Source organism: Mastigoproctus giganteus, chromosome 6, assembly GCF_048544385.1.
Source record: "Mastigoproctus giganteus isolate SK-2022 chromosome 6, ASM4854438v1, whole genome shotgun sequence".
NCBI classification, from domain to species: Eukaryota; Metazoa; Arthropoda; class Arachnida; order Uropygi; family Thelyphonidae; genus Mastigoproctus; species Mastigoproctus giganteus.
This window is the reverse complement of record NC_143580.1, coordinates 228,928,394-228,952,158: the sequence shown is the minus strand read 5'-3', so window position 1 is coordinate 228,952,158 and position 23,765 is coordinate 228,928,394. Positions and strand designations below refer to the sequence as shown.

At 40.0% G+C, this 23,765-nt stretch overlaps 1 protein-coding gene across 1 annotated transcript in view; it reads left to right on the top strand.

The window, feature by feature from the left end:
- The window catches only part of LOC150085066 (uncharacterized), a 94,930-nt gene that overhangs the window by 21,237 nt on the left and 49,928 nt on the right, over positions 1–23,765 (top strand). Inside the window, exons 6-8 of the mRNA XM_090376453.1 lie at positions 4,290–4,338; positions 4,785–4,870; positions 9,651–9,743. Coding sequence (XP_090232579.1) covers positions 4,290–4,338; positions 4,785–4,870; positions 9,651–9,743 — 228 coding nt within the window. The remainder of the gene's footprint in view (positions 1–4,289; positions 4,339–4,784; positions 4,871–9,650; positions 9,744–23,765) is intronic.

The window sequence follows — 23,765 nt, the reverse complement described above, 5'->3', positions numbered from 1 at the left end:
GTTTAAATGAGCAACCGTTCACAATCCAACCCCAGCCTCAGTCTAACTTAGTAAGAAAATACAGATTTTAGCAAAAAATCGCCATCTGCCAGCAAACTGATCACAGGAAATCGTAGATGCACCACGATTTCAAGTATTATTAGATTCCGAAAGTGGTGGACCGAGAACAAGGACGCACGAGACTTCCATTGTGGACTGCCGTAGCCGTATAACTTCCAGTAGGTATGCTGCAGCATACTCATGCTTTGCATCTTCAGAAGAAATGATCTGTGCTAGGATATACCTTCTTGTCTCTTTGTAAAGCCGTATGCAATCCCAGCCTGAATTTCTAAATACGTTTATAAAGAATAACAAGTACAAGTAGTCATAAGTATTGACATATCTGTAATTAATTATGCATATTTTTATCTATCACTTGTCAAGGAGCATTAAATTTCTTCAGTTAAATAATTTCTTGAATGCTTATGTAAATCTTGTAGAGATGGATCCATTTTAATATGTATCACGCCCTTGTCTTCCGACTGTGTAGGGCTAAACCTTATGTTTAAGTAAATGGATGGATTATAATATATATATATATATATATATATATATATATTTTTTTTTTATCATCAGCTTTGACATTGTTGTTTTCATATTTCCCATGAAATGAATGATAGATTGCACAACTGGCGCCTGAATTGCCGGTGGTCATTAATTATGATTACAGTTAATTAAATTAGAAGCATGTTTCTCTTCAAAGTCTGTATAACAGTTTTATAAAATTCCTTTAAATACATAGTTTTCTTGGTATCTGTAATCCAAAGGGATCAACGTTCTCTTAACTTTTGAACAACAGTGTATACTGGAGCAGTGCCAGATTAAGGTACGAGCTAACAGGGCAGTCATCCTAGGCGACATTCTTACAGGGACGCCGAAAAAACTCTGTGACGATTAGAGCTCGGGATCGCGACCCTTACGCAGATTCCTAAGATATGCAATGGGCACCGAAATAATCTTTTTGTCTGGGGTGCGACAATATCTTAGTCCGGCCCCGTACTGGAGTTGTTAACAATTTCAGCTCGGTCTACAAAGGTCATAAGACACCATTACACTGAATTATGACCACCTACCTAATACTTCGTAGGTCCTCCTTTTGCCCTCAGTACAGCAGCTATCCGACATGGCATTCATTCAACAAGCTGTCGGGAGGTATGGCCAACCTGTGTGTAATGCGGTCAGCAATGCAGGAATGGAGGTGATTGGTGTATCCCACAAGTGCTCTATGGGATTGATATTGAGGGAGTTCGGGGACCAATCGATATGCTGGAAGTCAGAACTGTGTTCCTGAAACCATTCCTGCACAACAAGTGCCCGATGGCTCGTCCATTGTCATCTTAGAAGACACCATCGCCATTCGGGAAAAAGTGTAACATAGCGGGGTGTACACAGTCAGTAAGCAGGTGACGATAGCGGAGACCACTGATACGTTGTTCCCCATGCATTAGAGGTCCAAGTTCCTGCCAGTGAAACATGCCCCACACCATACAACCGCCTCCACCGGCCTGCACTTTTCATACCATGCATGATGGCTCAAGACCCTCATGTTGCTGACGCCAAATCCTTACACGACCATCCACGGTGTGGAGTAAATAACGCGACTCATCCGACCAGCACACCTTCTTCCAGTCTTCTAACGCCCAACTTGCATGCTCTTTGCACCAGGCCAGTCTTTTACGCAGATGAACCTTGTTAGGAGAGGATGCCGTAGGGGTCATCTGCTGGTATAACCCATACGTGCGAGCGACGCATGGTAGTGCTATTGTTCCGGGTTGGCCCATGCTGTATTGGGTAGTCAACTCTTCAACGGTGCTGCTCCTGTTCCCCTGTACGGGTCGTCGGACCCCGCCCTCACCTCTAACATCAGACTTTCGCTGACCGTTGCAGTTTTGCCGTCGGGTCGTTGTTTGACCATTTTAACGCCAGTCCTGGTACACTTTAACTACGGCGGCTCTCGAACACCCCACCAGTTCAGCCGTTTGGGAAATCGAGGCACCAGCTCGTCGAGCACCCACAATCTGTCCTTTATCAAAATCCGATAAACCCTTCCTTTCTTTTACCATCACGGTCGGAATTTCACTACCTACTGAACCACTAACACCTTATCTATGCTATGTAGGTCGACTAACTCCGCACTCTCGTACTGCACGTGGTTAACGGGTCGCATTCAGTTTTCATAGGGGTGGTCACAATTCAGTAATCACTCAGTGTATATTATCTGTGTATCAGTTTTTATGATTTTTTTATTTTTATTATTATATCTTTATTATTTATTTACTTTATTCTATTTTATTTTTATATATTTATTTACTTTATTTTATTTTTATTATTTATTAATTTAATTTAATTTTATTATATATATATATTTTATTATTTTATTTATTTTTATTTTTTTATTTTTTGCTAGCTTCCAGGTTGGGCCACCTAGGAGCGGGAAGGCTTGCACTTCATGTGGTGGTTGCGGTATAGTGTGTTAGTCACGCAGACAGAATAGTAGATTCAGGCTCGACTCTTCGTGACAGGGTCGGGTACCAAGGAGTATTTGCCCATATGGTGACTGCTACCTGGTGGCGAAGAGGCCTGACTAACAAGTACAACATATTACTCTACTAACATCATTGCATTTTACACTTTTCTTCAGACCCTTTTTAGAAGTTTTACATCAATTACGGAATACACAGGTGCAGATGGTTGGAAGCCTAGGAGCCACCATCAACATGAATATACATGTATATCATTTTCCAGGGAAAATTCGAGTTATCGGTATCTCGAGTTACACGCACTTAATATAAAAACTAAGGCTGCTACTGTAGTAGAGTTTTAGAAGCATCAGCAACTAGGGCCATATTGCCCCTTGTATATTGTCCGTAATTTGCGTCCTATGGTCGGTTTGCTGAATGAAAAGCCCGAGTTTCCGGGAGAAAAAACTACACTTCCTTCGCCTTAGACCGACTAACTCAGCCACTTTCGTGGCTGAGTTAGTCGGTCTAAGTCACTAGAAAATTCGAGTCCTCACGTCATCGAGGACTCGAACCCGGGTATTTTCACCCGATGTATGGAGGACGGCGACTCTACCAAAAGTTACCCACTAGGACCAAAAACGAAGGATGGAGATAAAGATGGTGTTTGAAATTCTTTTCTAAGATGGTGTTTTGAAATTCTTTTCTCTTTAATTGTGAGAAAATCATTAACAATATTTAATTCGATTACCTTTCAAAATTATTTTTGATAAATTCCGCTTGTTGGAAATCATCAGTGGTATTTTAAGGTGGTAGTGTTCTATTGATCGGTAGACATTGCGCGAGTGGGCTTCGAAACCGATTATTCCACCTTAGGTTCAGTTTAGCTGGTGGGCTGTTGCGCAAAAAAACGTATTACCAATTTGTGGCGTATCTGTAATATCAGTGTCGTGCTCGCCCAACATTCTAATGAGGTTCCTTTCGATCTCTCTCTTTTATCAGATTCATCTTGACGTGATACGACAATGGCTGCGTACTTCATATTTTGTTTGATGCCCTTTACACTCCTTATTATGGTCTCTAGTTTCATTGCGGGCGAGTATAAAGGCTTTGGATTACGTTCACAGCAAAGATGAGTTATAATTTTCGTACGTTTAAAGCTGTATTTTTAAAATTTTTTTTTTTAAATTTATGGGATGAAAATGCCTATAATATATTTTAACCTTTGGTATTTCAATGCGGTCGTGTCTAATATCTAAACTGCTGTCCGGTCCCGATGTAGTTTTCCAAGAAATGACCTTAAAATAGCAGTACATATTCACTATGGAGTATAGGGCCGGGCCTAGTTTGTGTATTCTTTTATTTGATTGCATTGCGAGTTAATAATCCTGAGCTATTTTTGCCGAAGAATTTCTAAAGTTCTCTTCAGTCGAGGTTGTATTTAACCGATCTCAGGAGGAGGGAGCAAAGTCCCCCCCTTTAGTAATTCTGGGATTTTCAGCCCGCAATACATGTAAATCAGCCGTGAACCTTTCTAAACAGCGGCACGGAGTATGAATAGCAAACACCTAATAATGCATAGAGCTACACATAAGGCAACATGAACTACGATACTAGTGAAAAAAAAAAAAATGTCGCTAATATGGATGGGTTGAGAGGGTGGACGCACTTAACTGTTAAGTTTGATTTTTCTTTAAAATTCTAGGAATTGAATTAAATAGCTTTTTAATAAAATAGTCATAAAAACAGTAGTATTTTTTGAGAATTTAGTTCATTATTTTTACATTACAGACATGGGATTTTTCATAGGGATATCAAGCCGGAGAACCTTCTAATACGGGTAAGTGACCCTTTAATTATTATTTTAATTTTCAAACATTCAAATAATCTGATGATTATTTCATTATAAATCCGGCAATTATTATAATTTCAATTATTATTAAAGTCCAGGAAGAAATAAGTAAACTGTATTACGAAAGTGTTGACATTTTTACGATTGTTTATTAAGTCACGGAGCCTGAAAACGTGGTATGAGTATTAAATTTTACGTTGGGTGGTCTGCAGCGAAGAAAAAACAATTACTTTTATGTATATTAGTTAATCAGTAATTAATTAGTAATAGATTAATTAGTTATTTACGTTTTACTTCTGTAAATCACAAAAAAAAAATACAATTAATTTAAGAATTAAAATCTAACTTGCCTGAAATGTAACACACTAAGTATATTTTAACTAACTTGATCATTTTATTTTTGGAAGCAGGCTGAGAACTGTTCTATTTTTCAGGATAATTTGTTGAAACTGGCAGATTTTGGCAGTTGCCGAGGAATATACACCCGCCCGCCTTTCACGGAATACATCTCCACCCGATGGTAAGTTGGTGCAAGTATTCTGTTACAATATTCTGTTTATCTCCACTGTGTCGTATTTTGCCCCTTTTTGAAAGGACCGACACCTCTTTCAGTTAAGAATCCCTAATGAATTTTCTTGGGAAATGCAAAATTGATAACGGGAACAAAATGGCCTCTAAATATCCCGGAAAAGAAAACATTGTATCTTCTAGCACGAGATACTAATTCAGCAATTTCTAAGAGGAGTTCCCCTCATCAGCCAGGTAATAAAGGAGTTTTTTAAAAACGTCTCAGTCATTTGAGATGTTTTCTAAGGCAAAGTATGTTATTATACTCTCAGTAGTTGGGGGGGGGGGAACCGACTAAGAATATCAATTAACCGGCCCTTCTTTTTATCTCCTTCGTTGATATTGATCGTTCAGTGTCTTGACTTTCTAAACCACGATTATCCGTTGCCATTTAAGGGTTTTTTGACTGCCATTAGAGATCACAATAGGCACTTTTAGAAAAAGATGGCTGCTAATGAGTTCTTTAAGCTGTTAATTTAGTTGGATGTTTGGGATTAGTACCAAGAAGGCAACTGAGTCCACTAAAATTATTTTTAGTGGCCATACAAACTATTTTTAGCACTTTTTATCATTTCTAACAACTTTCGCGCAATGGTGACGTCTTCTTGGTGCACCGATATTCAATTTCTGCTTTTAGTCAAATAAAAATTTCAGGATTTCAATTTCGTGTGTCATGGACACGATGGATGGTTGTAGATGTCATTTAAAGATCAGGGTTCAGAGAGAATTATATACAGCTACTTTAGTTCTTGTCTTCTGATTGAGTTACTTGCTGTAGGGATTAAAATAAAAGTCTTCCAACAGCCACCAATGTTCAATACTCTTAATCTGTTGAGTTCCTTTTTTTATCTTTCATTTCGATATTATCGTATGTTGCCAAATAGAATTTCTAGAGATGACCTCCAAATTAAATTAGATATTTGGATGAAAGTATTTTATCTGTTCGTATTTTTATTTATAGATTAAAATAATTGAATTAGCCAACCATTGTGGATCGCCAATCTTTAAATAATATCAAATGAATCGGAAACCGTGTGTGTGGTTTTATTTCCCGGAAACTACGATTTTTCGTCTAAGCTGAAGGAAAAATTGTAATTTCCGGTAAAGTTCTACCTTTAGAGATGGGATTCGAACCAGGGCTGGTAACCAGGACACCGTTCCAGTTCGTTACAGGCGTATCACTAACTTTGCCATATTGTAAAAAAAATAATAAATAAATAAAAGCTGATAAAGGTTATACCTCTCGAGACGGGATTCGAACCAGGGCTGGAATGGACTGGTAACTAGAACACCGTTCCAATTCGTTACAAGCATCAGTAATGTCATTTACATACTTGATTATTAAAAACCATTTTTTCTTAATGAGAATTCCGTTTGTAAATTTTTCCATTTCGATCCTTTATTCGAACTACCGCCCTCCCACCTCCGGGGTAGAAAAGGCGAGTTCGAGCCCTGTGAATGAGGTGAGGAATTTTTATGAGTTTATTTTAGCATTGCAGAATTAGGCAGTCTCGGAAGGTTTTTGGTCCTGCAAACCGGCCGGAGAATACACGCAATTTACAGAAAAAATACATCATTCATGAGTCAAAAGTCTCCACGAATGGATGCATCCCATAGCGCCTAGAAGTGACATCACCGATTGGTGCAGCATATATAGTGACAGCACATATAGTACCTGGCACCATATATGCTGTACAGTTCACCACTGATTGACAGTCGAGGTAACAGCATTTGGCACGTGCTGTCCTAGACAACTGACGATCCCTCAATTAACGGCAGACTGTAACCAGGGCTCACAGAGAAACGTTTCCGAGCTCACCATCCAGCGGATGCCCTTGCGGATAGTTCTGCCGAGCAGGCAACCAGTTTATGTGCCCTTGTTGACCGATCGACACCAGCCAGCACGTAAGAGTGGGCACAGGAGCACGGTTTCTAGACATTTGTCGACTTTGAAAGAATCTCCTGGTCTGATGAATCAAGGTTCCAGCTCCATCATGTCGATGGACGGGTGTGTATTCGACGGCGAGCAGGTGAACAGCTGCAATCAGCCTGCACGGTTGGACGAAACTCTCTCACCTCCAGCATCTTAACTCTGCATTGGTTTGGAACAGGGGTTGGCTGTACATCGTGGTCATCGTGGTCAACAAGTCAACGCCCAGGTCGCAAGGCCCTCATTTTGAAGGAATTGTTCGAGGATCATATCCTAGCATTTCGTGTGCCCCTCCCCCGACATCGACAAATGTTCTATCGCATCCCAAAAATATTATTATGTCCAGCTGGTCCAGGATACCTGAGGACACCTTCCTCGTCTCGTGGACTCGATGTCCCACCAGATGCAAGCGGTTATCACGGTGAAAGGTGGCCCAACACTCCATTATGTAGGTGGTCATAATGTTTTGGTTCGTTGTTGTAGGGTTTTAGCGGAAGAAAAAATCTTTCTATCCTCGCCTGAGACCAACTAATTCAGCCACATTGTCAAAAATGCCCATGAAAAATTTCTCGTGAATTTGATGGGATTAGAAGTTTAGAACTTACTTCTCATGGAATAACTTTATTTGTACAGAGTTATGATGATCATCATCAGTAATTCAGTCTTTTGACTGCTCAGTTCCTCTGACGAGCTGTCGCCATCTTTGTCTCACCTCTGCCGTTTGTTTTAGATCCTCAAAGTTTTGAAGTGGTACTTCATCCAGCAACGTCCCGATGAAGGTCTTTTTTAGTCTACCCTTAGGGCGTTTTCTCTCCACAGTTCCCTCCATTGCATCCATAAGCAAACCACCATGTCGAATCACGTGCCCACCCACATTTATCCATATTTTTGCCTTATTTATCATGGAACACACAAAACTTACACCGAACATTCTTTCTGAATGATTGGAACTCGATTTTATCGGTTACAGCTGTTCCTTCTCAATTTATATTATTCTGAAAACTCCAGAATCAGCTACAGTCTTCTATAATATTGAAAGACTACTACCACTTTCTAGATTTTAGAATAATCAACAATGATCTACATTTACAGCATTTAGGGGTCTTCCCCTTTTTTGGAATATTCTATAAATTTCGTAAATATTATTTCAGTTTTTTTTTTATTTTTATATATAATGGAAATATTTTAATAATAATTGGTAAACAAGTTGGGCCTATTTTAACAAAAACATGAAAATTAAGAAAAATTAAACGTGATTCCAAAATTTTAGGCGGTTGTGTACCTAATACTGAGCAAGTTTCCTTTTTTCCGTCAGAGCCGCCTGAATTCGTTCCGGCATAGACTTAATGAGATGTGTAATGCGTGCCACAAGGGTTTTGTGCCCTGCTCAATCATCTGCTTTCCATAGATGGACAAATTGGATAGTTGCGGATCTCTACTCCAGAAAGTCTGCGCAGGTGCCACAGTGGTATCGTCACCGTCCTCCCCACACCGGAGAGGACGCAAGGAACTGTTATGGGCTTTTTTCACTCCATGGCTGAGTTAGTCGGTCTCAGGCGTAGATAGCCAGATTTTTTTCCCCAGAAAAACTGGTTTTTCGTCCAGCAAAGCAGGCAAATCGACTAGAGAACACACACAATTTACAGACAAAATACATATGGGTAGTTGAAGTGACTTTTTAAGTGACCCTAATATAATAGTTTTTTTTTTTTACTCTGGAGAACTCGTTCCATCTCATCCCACAGGTGCTCGGTTGGATTTATATCTGGTAATTAGGGATGACATTGCAGTAGGCTTGATTCGTTTTCATGTTCCTGGAACCAGTTTTGTACAAACCTTGCCTTGTGGCACATGGTGAAAGAACTCATTCGGGGGTGGATACTGCGAATGGGTTCTTCCAACTGCAGCCATGAAGGAATGCGCCCGGTTGGAAACAATAACCTGTAGTATCAAAATATTGCTTCACTGGTATCATGGGGGGCTCACGAAAATATACCCCACACTATTACACAGCTACCATCGGCCTGCACAGTTGAAACCATGATGTTTTCACTCTGTGGTGATCCCACCATCTTGAAACAGCGGGAATCATCAGGATTCATAAAATCAGTAATTTTTTTTTACAATCCTCCACTGCCCGGTGTTGATTCCTGAGCCTGCTGTAATTGTACCTTCTTGTTTGTTGTTGACAGGAATGGAACCCCGTTTGATTCGGTTGCAGTATCGAATCCGTAACAAGGTACGACGGGTTGTGCATTCTCAAATGACTCTTTGGTTACAGTTGTTTTGCTGGGTTATTATTTGACTTATTACTAGCCTTTCTGTTGTTCCGCAAGTCTTGTCAGCCTCCATTGGCCTTTGGTATCGACGAGCTGTTGGCAACCACAGGATCGCTTTTGGTTGAATGTTATTTGTTATGGACCAGTTTCCGAGATGCTTATATTGGTTCAGCTGGCGTCGGCTACCATGCCACGTTCACTGTTACGTAAATATTTCGTCTTGCCCATTATTGTACTGAGTTGCGCATATAGAGCTTCCGTACTTATCCGTCCACCTGCTATATATCGCGTGGCACGAAAACATGCTGCTGCCTTTACTGAAGAGCTGTTCACTGAATGAAAATACTGGATGTGTCTAATAAAGGATAATTTAATGTATTAAACAATCTGAAAGAATGTTTCAAAGAAAGGCCATGTACTAAATAGATTGTCGCGGATTGCATTGCACTTGATGATTAATAAGCACTTTGCAGTATTAATCAGTTTGACGAATTTCAAACGAAATAAATTTTCATTTGTTTCAGGTATCGTCCACCAGAGTGCCTTCTGACCAATGGCTACTACAGCTACAAGATGGATATTTGGGCAGCTGGTTGCGTTTTCTTCGAAGCCTTAACGTAAGTAAACAGAAATAAGTTTTTATAAAAGCTCCATTAGAAAGATTACAATGTATTATGGGTAAGAAATATAATAAATGTAACTTGAAATAACGCGAATTACCTGATGTGAATCCACCCATCAGGATACATGCTATTACTAAAATAAGTAAAGGAACTACAGGATATTGTTAGTTATATAGTACAGCCCTCGCTAAAATGAAATTCGGAAAACTTTTTTCATTAATCACATTTCTTCTGTTCGCCACTTGTCATTCGTTTGAAAGACATTGAATTGCAATGGAGCAATTCTTAAAGGTTTCTTCAATCAAATTATACTTATATGCATATGGAACACCAGATTTGTACAGTTATGCAGTATTCAACACAGATGTACGGTTTGTTAACTCCCAACGTTTTGCAACTGTTGGCACAGACGAATTCGATGAAAAAATGGTTTCCTTCAACTTTTTAGCTCGGGTGGCTGAAAATTTGAGAATAATAAAGTAATGAAATTCACAAAAAGTTAAGAATAATAAAATGATGAAAATCGTAAAAGATGATGAAGTGAGGAAGACTGTTCTGCGCGATGCACAGGCAAGAGCAAAAAGCGAAAATACAGAATGGTACCCAAGTAAAGTTTAACGTAGATAAGTGGGTAGCATACACATTTGAGTTGATCGCGATTCGTGCCCGCGTGACTGCTTGAATATGGTAATGATTGTGTTCTTGTCCAAAGGATTAATTGATATTGATTTTCTGTACGGTCCTTTTTAGAGTACGACAGCTTCACTCTTGAAGTATTGTTTTTCTGCCACATTTATGCCTTTTAAATGTGGACAGTCCGCTTGCTTTCTTTCCAGTCATAAAAAAAACCTTCGAGATGGGTCCCGCTAAACATGCATTCACGATAAGACGTTTTTCAAAGTCTATCAGACTTTGAAAAACGTCTCACTACTTACGTGTATATGATGTAGGTTCATCCCAGTTGATTCCTTTACATCTATTTTGTGCTATTATAGCGAAGGACGTCCAACGTTTTTACGTACGGACCAAAACAGATAAAATGCTGAAGATCGCGGACCGCAAGTACAGTTCCTTACCGCTGATTATCATTTTTCGAAACAGAATTTATAATTTGTTACTGGGGGCTCACACTTATTGCTCTCTATATGGCAGTAGACCGCACAATGCGAAGGAATGGACCGCGGACACCCTTGACTTAAGAGAAGACATTTTTAATTTGTCCAGTTTCGTGGAAGGTTGCCATAGAGTTTTCTCTTGTGTGGTTGACACTTCTTCGATCCTCTGTGCGAAGATGAGAATTCAGCAAAAATATAAAAAAAAGAAAGCAATCCTTGAAGAGAGCTCCGTGAATATTGGACGTACAAAGAATACCTGGATGTGAAAGTCGCTAAGCAGAAGGGGGAAAAAAAATGAAGAGCGGCACCCAAAGAGCCCCGGTAATTACAGTGAAATCGGATATTATAACAAGATGATGGGGAAACCGAATGAAGTAAGATTTCGCTGAAAATTATAGGTAGTACTGCAGACCTCAACGAATGAATGGAAAGGACGCCCAGGCAGTAACTGTCATTCATTATGTAAAAGTGCACAGCTCCGATCGAAGCAAAGTATGCAGTACAGACAAGTACAGGACAATAAAGAAAAGCGCGAGAGACACTGAAATAAAGATTTCCAAAATGGGAAGTTCATAATCATTTCATAAATGTGTCTGGTAAAGACGAATGAAGCTTGTATGACTGTATCGAGCCAAAGAATGACGATTGATCTTTGGGCCATTGAACTGGTCCTACAACCGCTCTCGTCGGCTATAACTGAACTGAACTCCATTGGCTAACACTGACGTGGGATTACCCAAAATGTAATTTTATGGTTTGGAAATGCATTACGCGTGCGGTGTTACTTCAGAATCAATCGGGCAAAACTACACTCAAAGGGTGAATCCCCGATTGATATTCTTGTGCACCTTTATGGCATTCTGAATAATTTATTTGTAACATTAGTCACGCATGCACCTGCTCCTATCTATCCAAGAAAGGTCATTTTTAGGCCTCTAAGTGCTCGACATTTTAGCTAATTAGAAATAACCTTGCTGGCCTCATAAGAAAAGCATATTAGTGCCCTTCTGCCCTTGCGCCATAAAGTCGAAAAACAAACAAATCCATATCATTGAGCAGACTAATCTAGTTTCATTGCAGTCCCATTATTCAAATTCATTATTCTAAATGTAAGAGTGATTGAGATTTTTGTTTCAAATTAAAGAAGTTGAAAAAAACTTTAAATACATTTTATATTTTGTATCTTCCAAAAGAAAAAAAAATCCTTTAACGACCTAAGCTTTAATCTAAAGAACAATCAAGGAAAAAATATTACTGTCTTCGATACGTAAACATTTTAATCAAAAGGTTTGAGTATTTTCGACCCTATTTATAAAAATGGAGCTTTCAAACGTTTAGCGTTATAAAGTATCTGAACTCTGGATAATTGAATTATCCATTATACTTATTGCACATTTTACGTACAAAAAATAACTTTCAGCAATATTGCACCATCATCATATAATAAGTGAAGATTATTTACACGTGTAAATAATCATACACTGTATTGCTAAAAACGGAGACACACTCGGAATTGGTCAAAAACGAATCATATACATCATCTCTGTGTCAGGAATAGATATAAAAGCACAGCAGATAAAATACACTCATGAGCAAAAGCATTATGACCACCTACCTAATAGCGTGTTGAGTCGCCTTTCGCAGTGATAACTGCTTGCACCCGCATGTCATCGATTGCACGAAAAATGTTGTCAGCTATCTTGGACTAGATGGACAGAAGGAACCCAGATCTCAGGTTCTTGCGTCGACCGCAGATGCTGGGTTCCACCGCATCTCAGAAATGTTCAATGGCAAATTTTGGCGGCCAGGGGAGCATACGAAGTGCTTGAACATGATTCTCGAACCACTCCTACGCGGTGCAGGCCCTTTGACACGGGACGTTGTCTTGTTCGTAGGCTCCAATGCTATCTAGATGCTCGGTCACCATGTATAGCAAAAATCGGTCCGAAAAAATGCCGAAGTAGCACCTAGGAACGAGGGTATGTTCAATTAGGATGAACAATGTCCAGGAACGGCGCTGCAATGCCTGCTACAGAGGGAGCTGTCAATGACAGTCAGTCAACACACGCATATTAACAGGTCGCCTACTCCATAGGCCTATTGGCAAGCGCGTCCACTGGATGATGTGTTTCGAAACTTTTCTTTGTGCTCCGTGCTCCTTGGTTGTAGTCTACTGTCAATTGAGACATTATGAGCCATCTGCTTTCCCAGACAGCATCTGCCAGCCGTCATTCACCTCAGCTACAACCAGTGGTGGGCTTCCCGTCCCTGCACTTTGGATGGTTGTGTCCCTCTTTGGACCATTCCTGCCACACTTCACTACAGTCGTCCTCGAACAGCCGACAATGCCTGTGGTTGCTCAGATGCTGGGCCCCACCTTCAATGGGCCTTCCTTGCCGCCTAATTGTACTGCATAGACCTTTCTACATTGTGAATTATTGATAATATCTGGATCACAGGTATTCTCTCTCTTTTCCCTTCTCTTAAACGTCCATATCACTTGAACGGAAATGCCAACATGTACAACTCACTTTAAAGCGATATCCTGGTGACGGTATTTGTAGCCATGGAAACTCATTAGTCCAGAGGTTCCCAAATTTTTATACCCCATACCCCCCTTAAAATATTTCATCAATTTCACCCACTTCCTTTTTCAGAACAAGTGCAAATGCACTTGTTCTGAAATTATCAAGTACAAATGTACTTGATAATTGTACATATTTTTTATTAATTAATATATATTTAAATACACTTGGTATTAAATGCTTCTAATATACTTGAACTGGCATCTTCTGTTTTCATTCTGTAATTCCCTCCCAACTCTCATCCAAACCAGTTGAAACAAGATACAACCAGCCGGAATCTATTCACTGTCCAGCTCCTAACTCAGAACCAACTTTTCCTCTTCCTTTTATCCTTTCTACATCTGTTTTCTTCCTTCACATGTATTTTCTGAAAATTGCTATCTACAGAAATTCAAGTCAAACATCAACAAGTATCTGTTGATGTTAGAATCCCATCAGAATTGAGCCTGCTCAACCCATTCAAGGCCTTATACACCTCAATCAGATTACCTCGCAGGTGCCTAGTCCCCAGATGCTGCAATTTGCAGAATTTAAGCCTTTCTTGGTAAGAGCAACCCTTTGTTCTTTCCCCCCACCAATCTTGTTGCTCTTCTCTGTACTCGTTCCAGCAGCTCAACATCTTTCCTAAAATGTGGTCTCCAGTCCTTAGTGCAGTGCTTTGTACTGCATAGATCATTCTACATTGTGAATTATTGATAATATCTGGATCACAGGTATTCCCTCTTTTTCCTTCTGTTAAATGTCCATATATCACCTGAACGGAAGTGCTAACACGTACAACTCGCTTTAAAGCGATATCCAGGTGACAATATTTGTAGCCATGGAAACTCATTAGTCCAGAGGTTCCACTAATAACATTAGTCCATGAAGAGCAGTGTCCATTGATTACCACTCTGTGTCTTCTCCCACTTAACAATCTATAGCAGTTTGCCGTTAATGCCATGCTGCTCCAATTTGTACTGTAGTGTTCCATGTGCAACACTATCAAAAGTTTTCCTGAAATATGATATCAAAATTAATTTTTTCCTCCATTTTTTTTTTGTGATCACATCTTAGTAATCAATCAAATTGGTCAAACAAGACCCTAAAACTCATAGTGTGGTTGAAGTATAATTGCGGCCTTGTCTAGATGATACTGCATTACTTCTTTTACCAGTGATGTTATTATGTACCGACCTGTTAGTTTAACAGAAGTTAAACTAACAGGTCTGTAATTACTCGTGTCATTCTTTGATCCCATTTGTGAATTGAGAATACATTCACACAACTTCAGTCTGTGGGGACTACCCCTAAATCCAAGGTTGTTCTCATAATTATGACTAAGGGCTTGCTTACGTCTCTCGTTGCTTCCCTTAATAGAACTGGATAGATTCCACCCATCCCAGATGCCTTTCTTATGTTTAACTTCAACAATTTCTCTTCTACTTTCCTCTCAGTTATCACAGAATCATTTAGTTTCCTGTTAGAGCTTGATAAATGTCTGGCATCCCTTTATAAAGAATTCCTCATATGTGAATGTAGATGCAAATTAGTTGGTCTCAAGTTCTTTCGTCCAGGAAACAGGCAAATCGATCACTGATCGCACGCAATTTACAGACATAATATATACGGCGCAATATGGCCTAAGTCGCTGATGTGGCCAGAATCATAAACAAACAATAGCTACTTAGACCATATTGAGCTGCAAGCACTAGAAGGAACCACAGTCAAACTTGCCAAGGAGCTCAAATACCTTGGCATAGTGCTAGACAGTAATCGCTCATTTACACCCCAGCCCGTATACCTGCAAAGTAAGATCATGAAATATTCGGCCGTGGTCTCAAGGATAACTTGCCGTGACTGGGGACTGAAGAAGAGAACTCTCGCCCTCTTCTACAAAATCATCTTCCTGCCGACAATCACATATGCTTCAGTGTCTGGTTCTGCAATGCAGTGACTACTGTCAACAAAAGAAAGCTAGAATCCATCCAATGATCTATCCTCCACACAATCTCCAGAGCATGCTGCAACTGTAAGCACCCACGCCTTCCAGATTCTTGTAGGAAACCTCCTCCTTGATCTGGAGATCATCCGCTGTGGGCTACTCTATCAACTATCCAAATCAGAAAATCCACCTGCCTTGACTTTACAACTGACCCGACGAATGACATCAATCTCTAAAAGAACGCCTCCTTGCCAACCTGCAGAGGGTCTGGCAGATCTGCTGGGCAGGATCAACGAAAGCAGAGGTCACCAGAAGATTTATTCCGGACATCCAAAAGGTCTTTTCCAAAAGCCCAACTTGGATTTCTTCGGGACCCCTGATATCCTACTTACTAAAGGACACGGAGCAATGAGAGGAAAACTCTCGACACTTGGACTAAGTGATGCCCTTCTCTGCCATTGTGGACAGCCAGAGACTTGGGAGCATCTCATGCACCACTTCACTCTCTACGAGGATCTACGATGCTGCATCATCACTAGACTTCTCTTCGTACAACAAAACCAAGAATATTACCTCCTGGAAAGTGAGGACAACTACAAAGCCTTAACGCAATGTGCACAGGACCTCTTTACCCGAAGAAGGATATATCTACAACCGACATAATCCCTCGGAAAACAGACAAGACTCTCACCTGACTCTGTAGTACTGATTCAGTACTCCATCCTACCCCAACCCAGGAAACAAGATATTCACAAAGAGAGGAGCAGCAAAGTGACAGCCTCCTCTGATTGACTACCAATGAACAGCGCTAACATCATACTCGACCACACTGAAACAGACAACGGACAGCCCGTCACCACCAAATACGGAGGATGCGGAAAGGTCAGGGAATGACCACCGCATGTCCCGGAGCAATATGGCCTTAGTTGCTAATGCTCCTAAAAAAACCAAATAACTAAGACAACGTACAGGACCTTGTGTCCCAGGAGTGATTGACAAATTGAAATAGACAACGGACTCATAGAACTGGACACTAGAAACTGACTTATTGTCTCAATACCGTGAACAAAGAGAGAGAACCCTGGACAAGAGACGACGAATTGGCACTAGCTATCTCCCTGATCACCTGGATGGCTACAGACCTACGACAGACTCTGGAATTGGTGCCTCGCTAAACTGGACTTCACAGATCAGACACTACAGCCTTGCTGCCAACACGCTATATTGGCGTTCTGATCCGGGCTCTTGTCTTTCCCTTTCTCTGGGGGAGGGGACGGTTTTCCGTCCCTCCCGTTTTTCCTTCTAACTTTACCCCCCAGTCTTGAGTCTCCCCCCACTCTACCTTTGCTAGCGAATGCCCCACGCAATGTAAAATTAAAAATATCCAAATTCAAACTGCATATATCGACCTTTTTTCGGCCTGATTAGATTCTAGCGCCTCTCTCTCTCTCTCTCTCTTTTTTTTTTTTTTTTTTTTATGCCCTAGCCACTGAAATCTCAGGAAACTACGTGGCAGTCCTACCAGAGTGAAATAAAATAAAAATACTGGTGTACCTGGTCTGCCTCCACAAGGCCAAGTGAGGGCAACGTTCGGTCCCAACAGGGGTCTAGCGGCTAAATGGCCAGATGAACAACGATACACAACACATATACAATATCCACACACTTTTAAATCTCTGGCTTCAACAGTGTTCTGTTTCTCAAGACAGTGTATACTACGCGGAGATGGGGGAACCCCTAGTGCCGTCTGACAACTAACACCTTTACACTAAAAGGAACAGTTATGCCAGTCATGATCGTGTTCAGATTGTGGACAAACTTTGCACTAAATTCACAACCTGGAATTGATGGAATCTATTTAGTAATATTTTCTGCGCTGTAGTATAGTGGTTATAATCTTCGTTGTCCCCGCAGCAAGTCGAAAGGCCAGGGTTCGAATACCGTCAATGACGTGAGGAAATTTTTGGGTAAAAGAGATAATAAAACGTTAAGCTATAATACTAAGAGTATCCTTGAATCGGGAAAAATCACTCCATATTAGCGAGTTGCAACTGTAGCTCCTATTCACAAGGATGCTTCAGAAGGTGAAGTGGGGAATTTCAGACCTATTTGTTGAACTTTGTACCAGAGAAAATAATGGAATCATTAGTTAAAACTATAATGCAAACTCATGTTGATTGGAATGGAGTTAAAGGCAGTCACAGCTTGGATTTCTTAATGGAAGATTACGTCTGTCCATCTTGATTAACTACTATAAAGCAGTAAGAAAGAACAGAATTCAGAAAAATAATTTTGACGTCATATATGTACTTAGCTTTCAGTAAAATCTTTGATAACTCCATATGTTGGGTTGTTGTTGGTTGGGTTTTTAGGAACATCGGCAACCAAAGACGTGTTGCTCCGTGTATTGTCTGTAAATTGCGTGTGTTCTGAGGTCAATTTTCTGTTTGCTGGACGAAAAACCCGAGTTTCGGTGGAGGGGAACCATGCCGCCCTCGTCTGAGACCCATTAACTCAGCCACATTGTGAAAAAGGCCACAAACATTCCTCTGTCATCGACGGGATTCGAATTCAAGATCTTTTCCACCCTTGTGGGGAGGACGGCAATCCTACCAACTGTGCTAATCGCGAGGGCCCATATGTAGAGATTGTCGTACAAATGAGCAATGCACATTATGAGAAAGTTATTGCTGTGGATGAAAGGATGGTTGAGTGGTAGGAGACAGTGTGGTTATACGAATAAATGGTCATGGATTATGAGTGGGTACCCTGATGAGATGCAGTTCGGTTTCTTACTTCTTTTAATATTTATCGATGATAATTAATGATACATCAGTATTAATAATGTAAGTTTTCTATTGATACAAGGGTTAACACAGTGGTTAAAGACTAATGTGAATATGCTACGGGACTCGTACTTCAAGAGGATCTAGATAAACTGAGCAGATATGCTGAAAAATGGCAGTTGTGGCTTAATATTGATAAATGTGCTGCATATGGGTAGCAGTAATCAGGGGCAGACTGGCCATAAGACTTACCGGAGAAACCCCGGTGTGCTGGAGGTCGAGGCCGGTGTGATTTTCAATATTACACTTTGAGCTCTGATGTATTGTATTTATTTTCCTCGGTAAGAATTTTTGACACAGTCTGCCTCTGGAAGTAATCCCAGAATAATGTACCCTTTGGATAACACCAAACCCAAGTTATTTGATAGAGAAAAAAACTTATGGATAATTATATATGCCAGCATGAATTTCTCTGAGCGGTGGAGACAGGCTGCTAGAACAGCCCATGCGGCTCTCTCAGTAATATGCAGGAACGTCTCCAGCAGGAACGAAGAGGTGATCATCAATCGTATAAGGCAATGATTAGGTCACATCTCTAATAACTCATGCAGGCTTGGAAACCTTATGTTAGAAAAGAGAGATCTGGTGGGAAAAATGAAGGAAAGATCAACAATATTAGTTGAGAGTACAAAACGATATTCTTAACAAGGTAGAATAGTGGTTCTGTAAAATGCAATCCGTGGAAAAAATAAATAAAATAATTATGATCTTAGAGTCCCCCGTAAATGATTACATCTACCCATATATTTATTTTGTCTGTAAATTAATGAACTAATGAAAGTGAATTTGACTTTAAAAAAGTTAAGCCCGCGTGGGTAGCACAGTTAGTACGATCGCCGCCCTCCCCACACCAGGTGGAACAGACCTGAGTTTGAGATCCATTGATAACGGGAACAATTTTTATGTGCCTTTTTCACAACGTGACTGAGTTAGTCGGTCTCAGGCAAGGGTAGCATGATTTTTTTTCTTCTGGAAACTCGAGTTATTCATCAAGCAAACAGAAAATCGACTACAGAACAAACGCAATATATAGGCATTATACACGGAGCAACATGCTCCTAAAACCCTACAACATCATCAACAACAAAAAGAGTTGAATAAACTAAATGTTGGTGATGTCTTTATTCTTTCTCAGATGACAAAAGGGACATGAATTTAAATTACAAAAGATTAGCATTAGCATTAGCAGTGGCGTACGATGCAAAAAAGCAAGCTGATGAAGCATCAGCAAAACAAAACTCCCATTTCACTCATCTATTCGCTCCAAATGCTTATCCAGCAGAGCCTTAAATTTATTTAAGCTACCAACTTCCACAACAACAGATGGAAGTCTGTTCCAGCAATCAGCTACCCGCTGGCTAAAGGCAAATTTCCGCACAACAATTCTACAACTGTCTTTCTTCAGTTTGAATCTATGGCCCTTCAGGTTCTTAATCTGAGCAAGAGGGAGATTCTGATGAGCATTCAGCTTGCTCAACCCGTTCAAGGCCTTATACACCTCAATCAGATCACCTCGCATGTGCTTAGTCCAGGTGCTGCAATTTGCAGAACTTAAGCCTATCTTGGTAAGAGCACCACTTTGGTCCCCTCACCAATCTTGTTCCCCATCTCTCTACTCGTTTCAGCAGCTCTACATCCTTCCTAAAATGAGGCATCCAGCCCTGTACACAGTATTCAAGATGTGGCCTGATCATTTCCTTGTACAATGGGATAATCACCTCCTTGTTCCTGCTAGCAAAATTCCTTTTTTTTTATCATTGACAAAACTCCATGACCTCCTCTGGTAGCCCGTCTGCACTGCTCAGAGAACTTCATATCTGACTGCACAATTACCCCCAGGTCTTTTTCATTCTCCAGTTGACTGAGTGCAGAACAACACAGTTGGTATGTTTCTCATGGGTTACTGCTACCCATATGCAGTATGCAGTACTTTGCATTTGTCAACGTCAAACTTCAGTTGCCACTTCTCAGCCCATTTGCCCAACTAGCATATTGTCTTTACTTTCGTTAACAGCCTTTGTATCATCTGCAAATTTGAAAATTAAGCATGATATATACAATCATCAATATCAATGATAAATACAGAAAACAACAATGGGCCCAGCACCAAACCCTGGGAAACTCCACTAATAACATTAGTCAACGAAGAGCATGTCCATTGACTACCACTCTCTGTCGTCTCCCATATCCAGTCTATCGAGACCTCTCCTGAGTTCAAGGAAGCTTTCATAATTATGGCTAAGGGATTGCTTACTTCCCTTGCTACCTCCATCAATATAATTGATTAGATTCTACCTGCCCCAGGAGCCTTTTTAATGTTTAACTTCCAAATTTCTCTTCCACTTTGCACTCAGTTATTACAAAATCACTTATCTCCCTGTTAGAGTTTGATAAACTTCTGGCATTCCCCTCCTTAAATAAATTGAATAACTGTGTGAATGTAGATCAAAATACTCATTCAGTTTATCAGCTACTTGAGCAGGATCAATAGTTGAACCATCAATGTTAAGTGGACCAATCTGATTCATCCCTTTCCTTCTAGAGTTTACATAAGTAAAGAACTCTTTGCTGTTTATATCTACCATAAGCTTCTGTGTCGCCTAATGATTTACATACATCTGATGCATTTTTCTTCTCTGCCACAAGTCTCAGTAGTTCAACTGACATCCATTTAGGCCTAATCCTTGAACAGTATTTCTTAGTTGGTGTGTAAAGCCTAGTAGCATCCGAGATCAAGTCCCTGAAGGATTCCCATTTAAAATTCAATGTTGGTAACATCATCAGTTGATCCCACCGTACAGAATTTAAAAACTCTCTGAGACCACTGTAGTCACCTTTACAAAAGCAAAAGCCCTTCCCTTTACCACTGATGGTAGTTATATCTTTGAGTAAATCCCACATCAGGACACTGTGATCACTGCCACCTAGTGGTTCCTTTATCTGCAGATTCTTAATGCATGAATAATCATTGCTGATAATGAGGTCAAGAGTATTACTTCCTCTGGTTGCTTTTTGAAAAAGTTGCTGTAGAAAACAATCCTTCAATAAATCCACAAAAGTCTTGCTAGCGTGTGAGTGAGAAACCCACAAGTTCCAGTCACTATCTGGAAAGTTAAAATCCCCCATTACAAGACATTCTGATTTACTGGCCCACTCTCTTTCTCTGCACAATTGTTCATTGTACTCATCAGATTCGTTAAGCCTATAACATACACCTACTATCATTTTCCCTTTCCCAATGCTTTGTCACACCAAACTGCCTCAAAATTACACTGTCCACCAATATCAACTGGATGCACTTACTTAGATTTTGTTTCTTAACTAACAGCATAACCCCCCCTTCCTACCCTATCTGTGCTTTCTCTATATACATTGTACTCCCCCAGATTCCAATTCTGCACTGCTTATATCTGTGTGACACCATGTCTGTGATATCCCAACAATTATCTGCCTTTGTTGCCTTGATCAGCACTTTAAATTCATGAAATTTATTTACTATACAGCCAGGCCTCGCATAACGCGAGTTCGATTAACACGATTTTCAGTTAACGCTATTTGAAAAATTATACCACTTTTCACTTTACACGATGCAAATTTCCAGTTAACGCGATTTTTTTTTTTTTTTTATGCGATAGTTGAAAAAGATTTGAATCGCGCGTTAAGCTTACTGCGAGTCGTGCGGTCAATAAACAAACGTTTGCCTTCTGCCCACCTCGGTGTGTTCCATCAACCATTGGAAGAAGATGTGTTACTTGTTTGTCTCCTGCTAATAAAGTCAATGCACACTTGCATAAAAATTCAAAATTTTAAAAGAGCCAGATGAAAATGTTACCGCGAAGGAGATAACGGTAAAAGAATTAGATGAAATCTTTCGTATCGCAGAGAAATTCAAACAAAAGGTTTGAGATTTTCTGCGATATTTATTTCGCCAGGGCCCAGAGAGATTGTTGTCGGCTATCGGAAATTGATTGATGAAAAGAGAAAGCCAACACTGTTCAAATATTTTCGCAACAGTCATTTCTTCATTGTGTATTTTATGTCAGAGGTTCCCAAACTTTCTCGGTTCACGGCACCCTTAGTGTCTCAGTAAATTTTTTCAAGGCGCACCCAGACCAAAAGAAATACCTAACAGTTTCGTTTAGTAGTTAGGTCCAAACAACTTAATAAGAAATGCTGAAACTGTGAACTACTTCGAGATAGTAGTTTGCGCGGTGTCCGACAGATGTCGTGTATCGCTCTGTTTCCCTCGAAAATTTAAAATATTCCGAGGCGCGCAGTTTGGGAACCGCTGTTTTATGCAATAAACATTTAATTCCATAATTATTTTCATTATCTTTTACATTGTGTACAGTTAAAAAGTTATTTAAAAGGTATTTTTAAATTTTTTTATGGATATTCCAGAAGGTCAAGGACCAATTATAATTTTTCCTATTGGTTATGATATTCGATTAACGCGTTTCCGTTTTGCGATAGTAGTTTGCGCGGTGTCCGACAGATGTCGTGTATCGCTCTGTTTCCCTCGAAAATTTAAAATATTCCGAGGCGCGCAGTTTGGGAACCGCTGTTTTATGCAATAAACATTTAATTCCATAATTATTTTCATTATCTTTTACATTGTGTACAGTTAAAAAGTTATTTAAAAGGTATTTTTAAATTTTTTTATGGATATTCCAGAAGGTCAAGGACCAATTATAATTTTTCCTATTGGTTATGATATTCGATTAACGCGTTTCCGTTTTGCGCGATGCGCTCGCGGGACGAGTTAATCGAGGCCAGCCTGTACTTCTAGCATTGGTGTATATGCAAATATACATGCACCTGTTCCTACTCTTAGTTACCCTAACACAGTCCATGTATTTACTTGTTTCACGACTCCAAGCAGCTTGCTTTCTGGGCTGCTGCTCATTCCAATAAAAGCAGTGCAAGAATCACTTCCACCTCTGCCTGTGGCTACTTTTAACCTTTTAGTCTATGCATCCCCCCCAAGCTATCAGTTTTCCGACCCACCTCAGACTGCCTCGATAGCATCAGCAAATATTCTTGCACCCTTTCTATTTAAGTGTATCCCATCCCTGTAGAGGCAGTCTCTCCTGTTAACAAGCACAGTCCAGACTGAGAAAAATTCTACCCCTTGAACCTTGCACAGTCTCTCCAGGGCCGAATTGATCGACAAAGCTCTCATCATATACTCCCTCCTATCGTGTCTGGTCAGAATTGCAGACACTTTCAAATTTAACCCTAACTCACGACTTTTTTGCAACATTGACCTGTACTTGTTGAGTAAATCTGCAGATCTCTTACTCTTAAGGTCATTAGTGCCTTCGTTGCTTCGCAGCTCCAGTCTGGGTCATGATATCCGTTTAAATACAATTTAATTAAAAATGAAATTTTATTGATTAATATGTAATACTATACTAATCTAGCGGATTTCTAATGTACAGTTCTTATTATGCTCTCTAGTTTTCGTTATGCCTTACGCTATCAGTTTGAAATATACGGATATACGTTACTATGAACTACAACAATGTAATTTCTTACATATACCT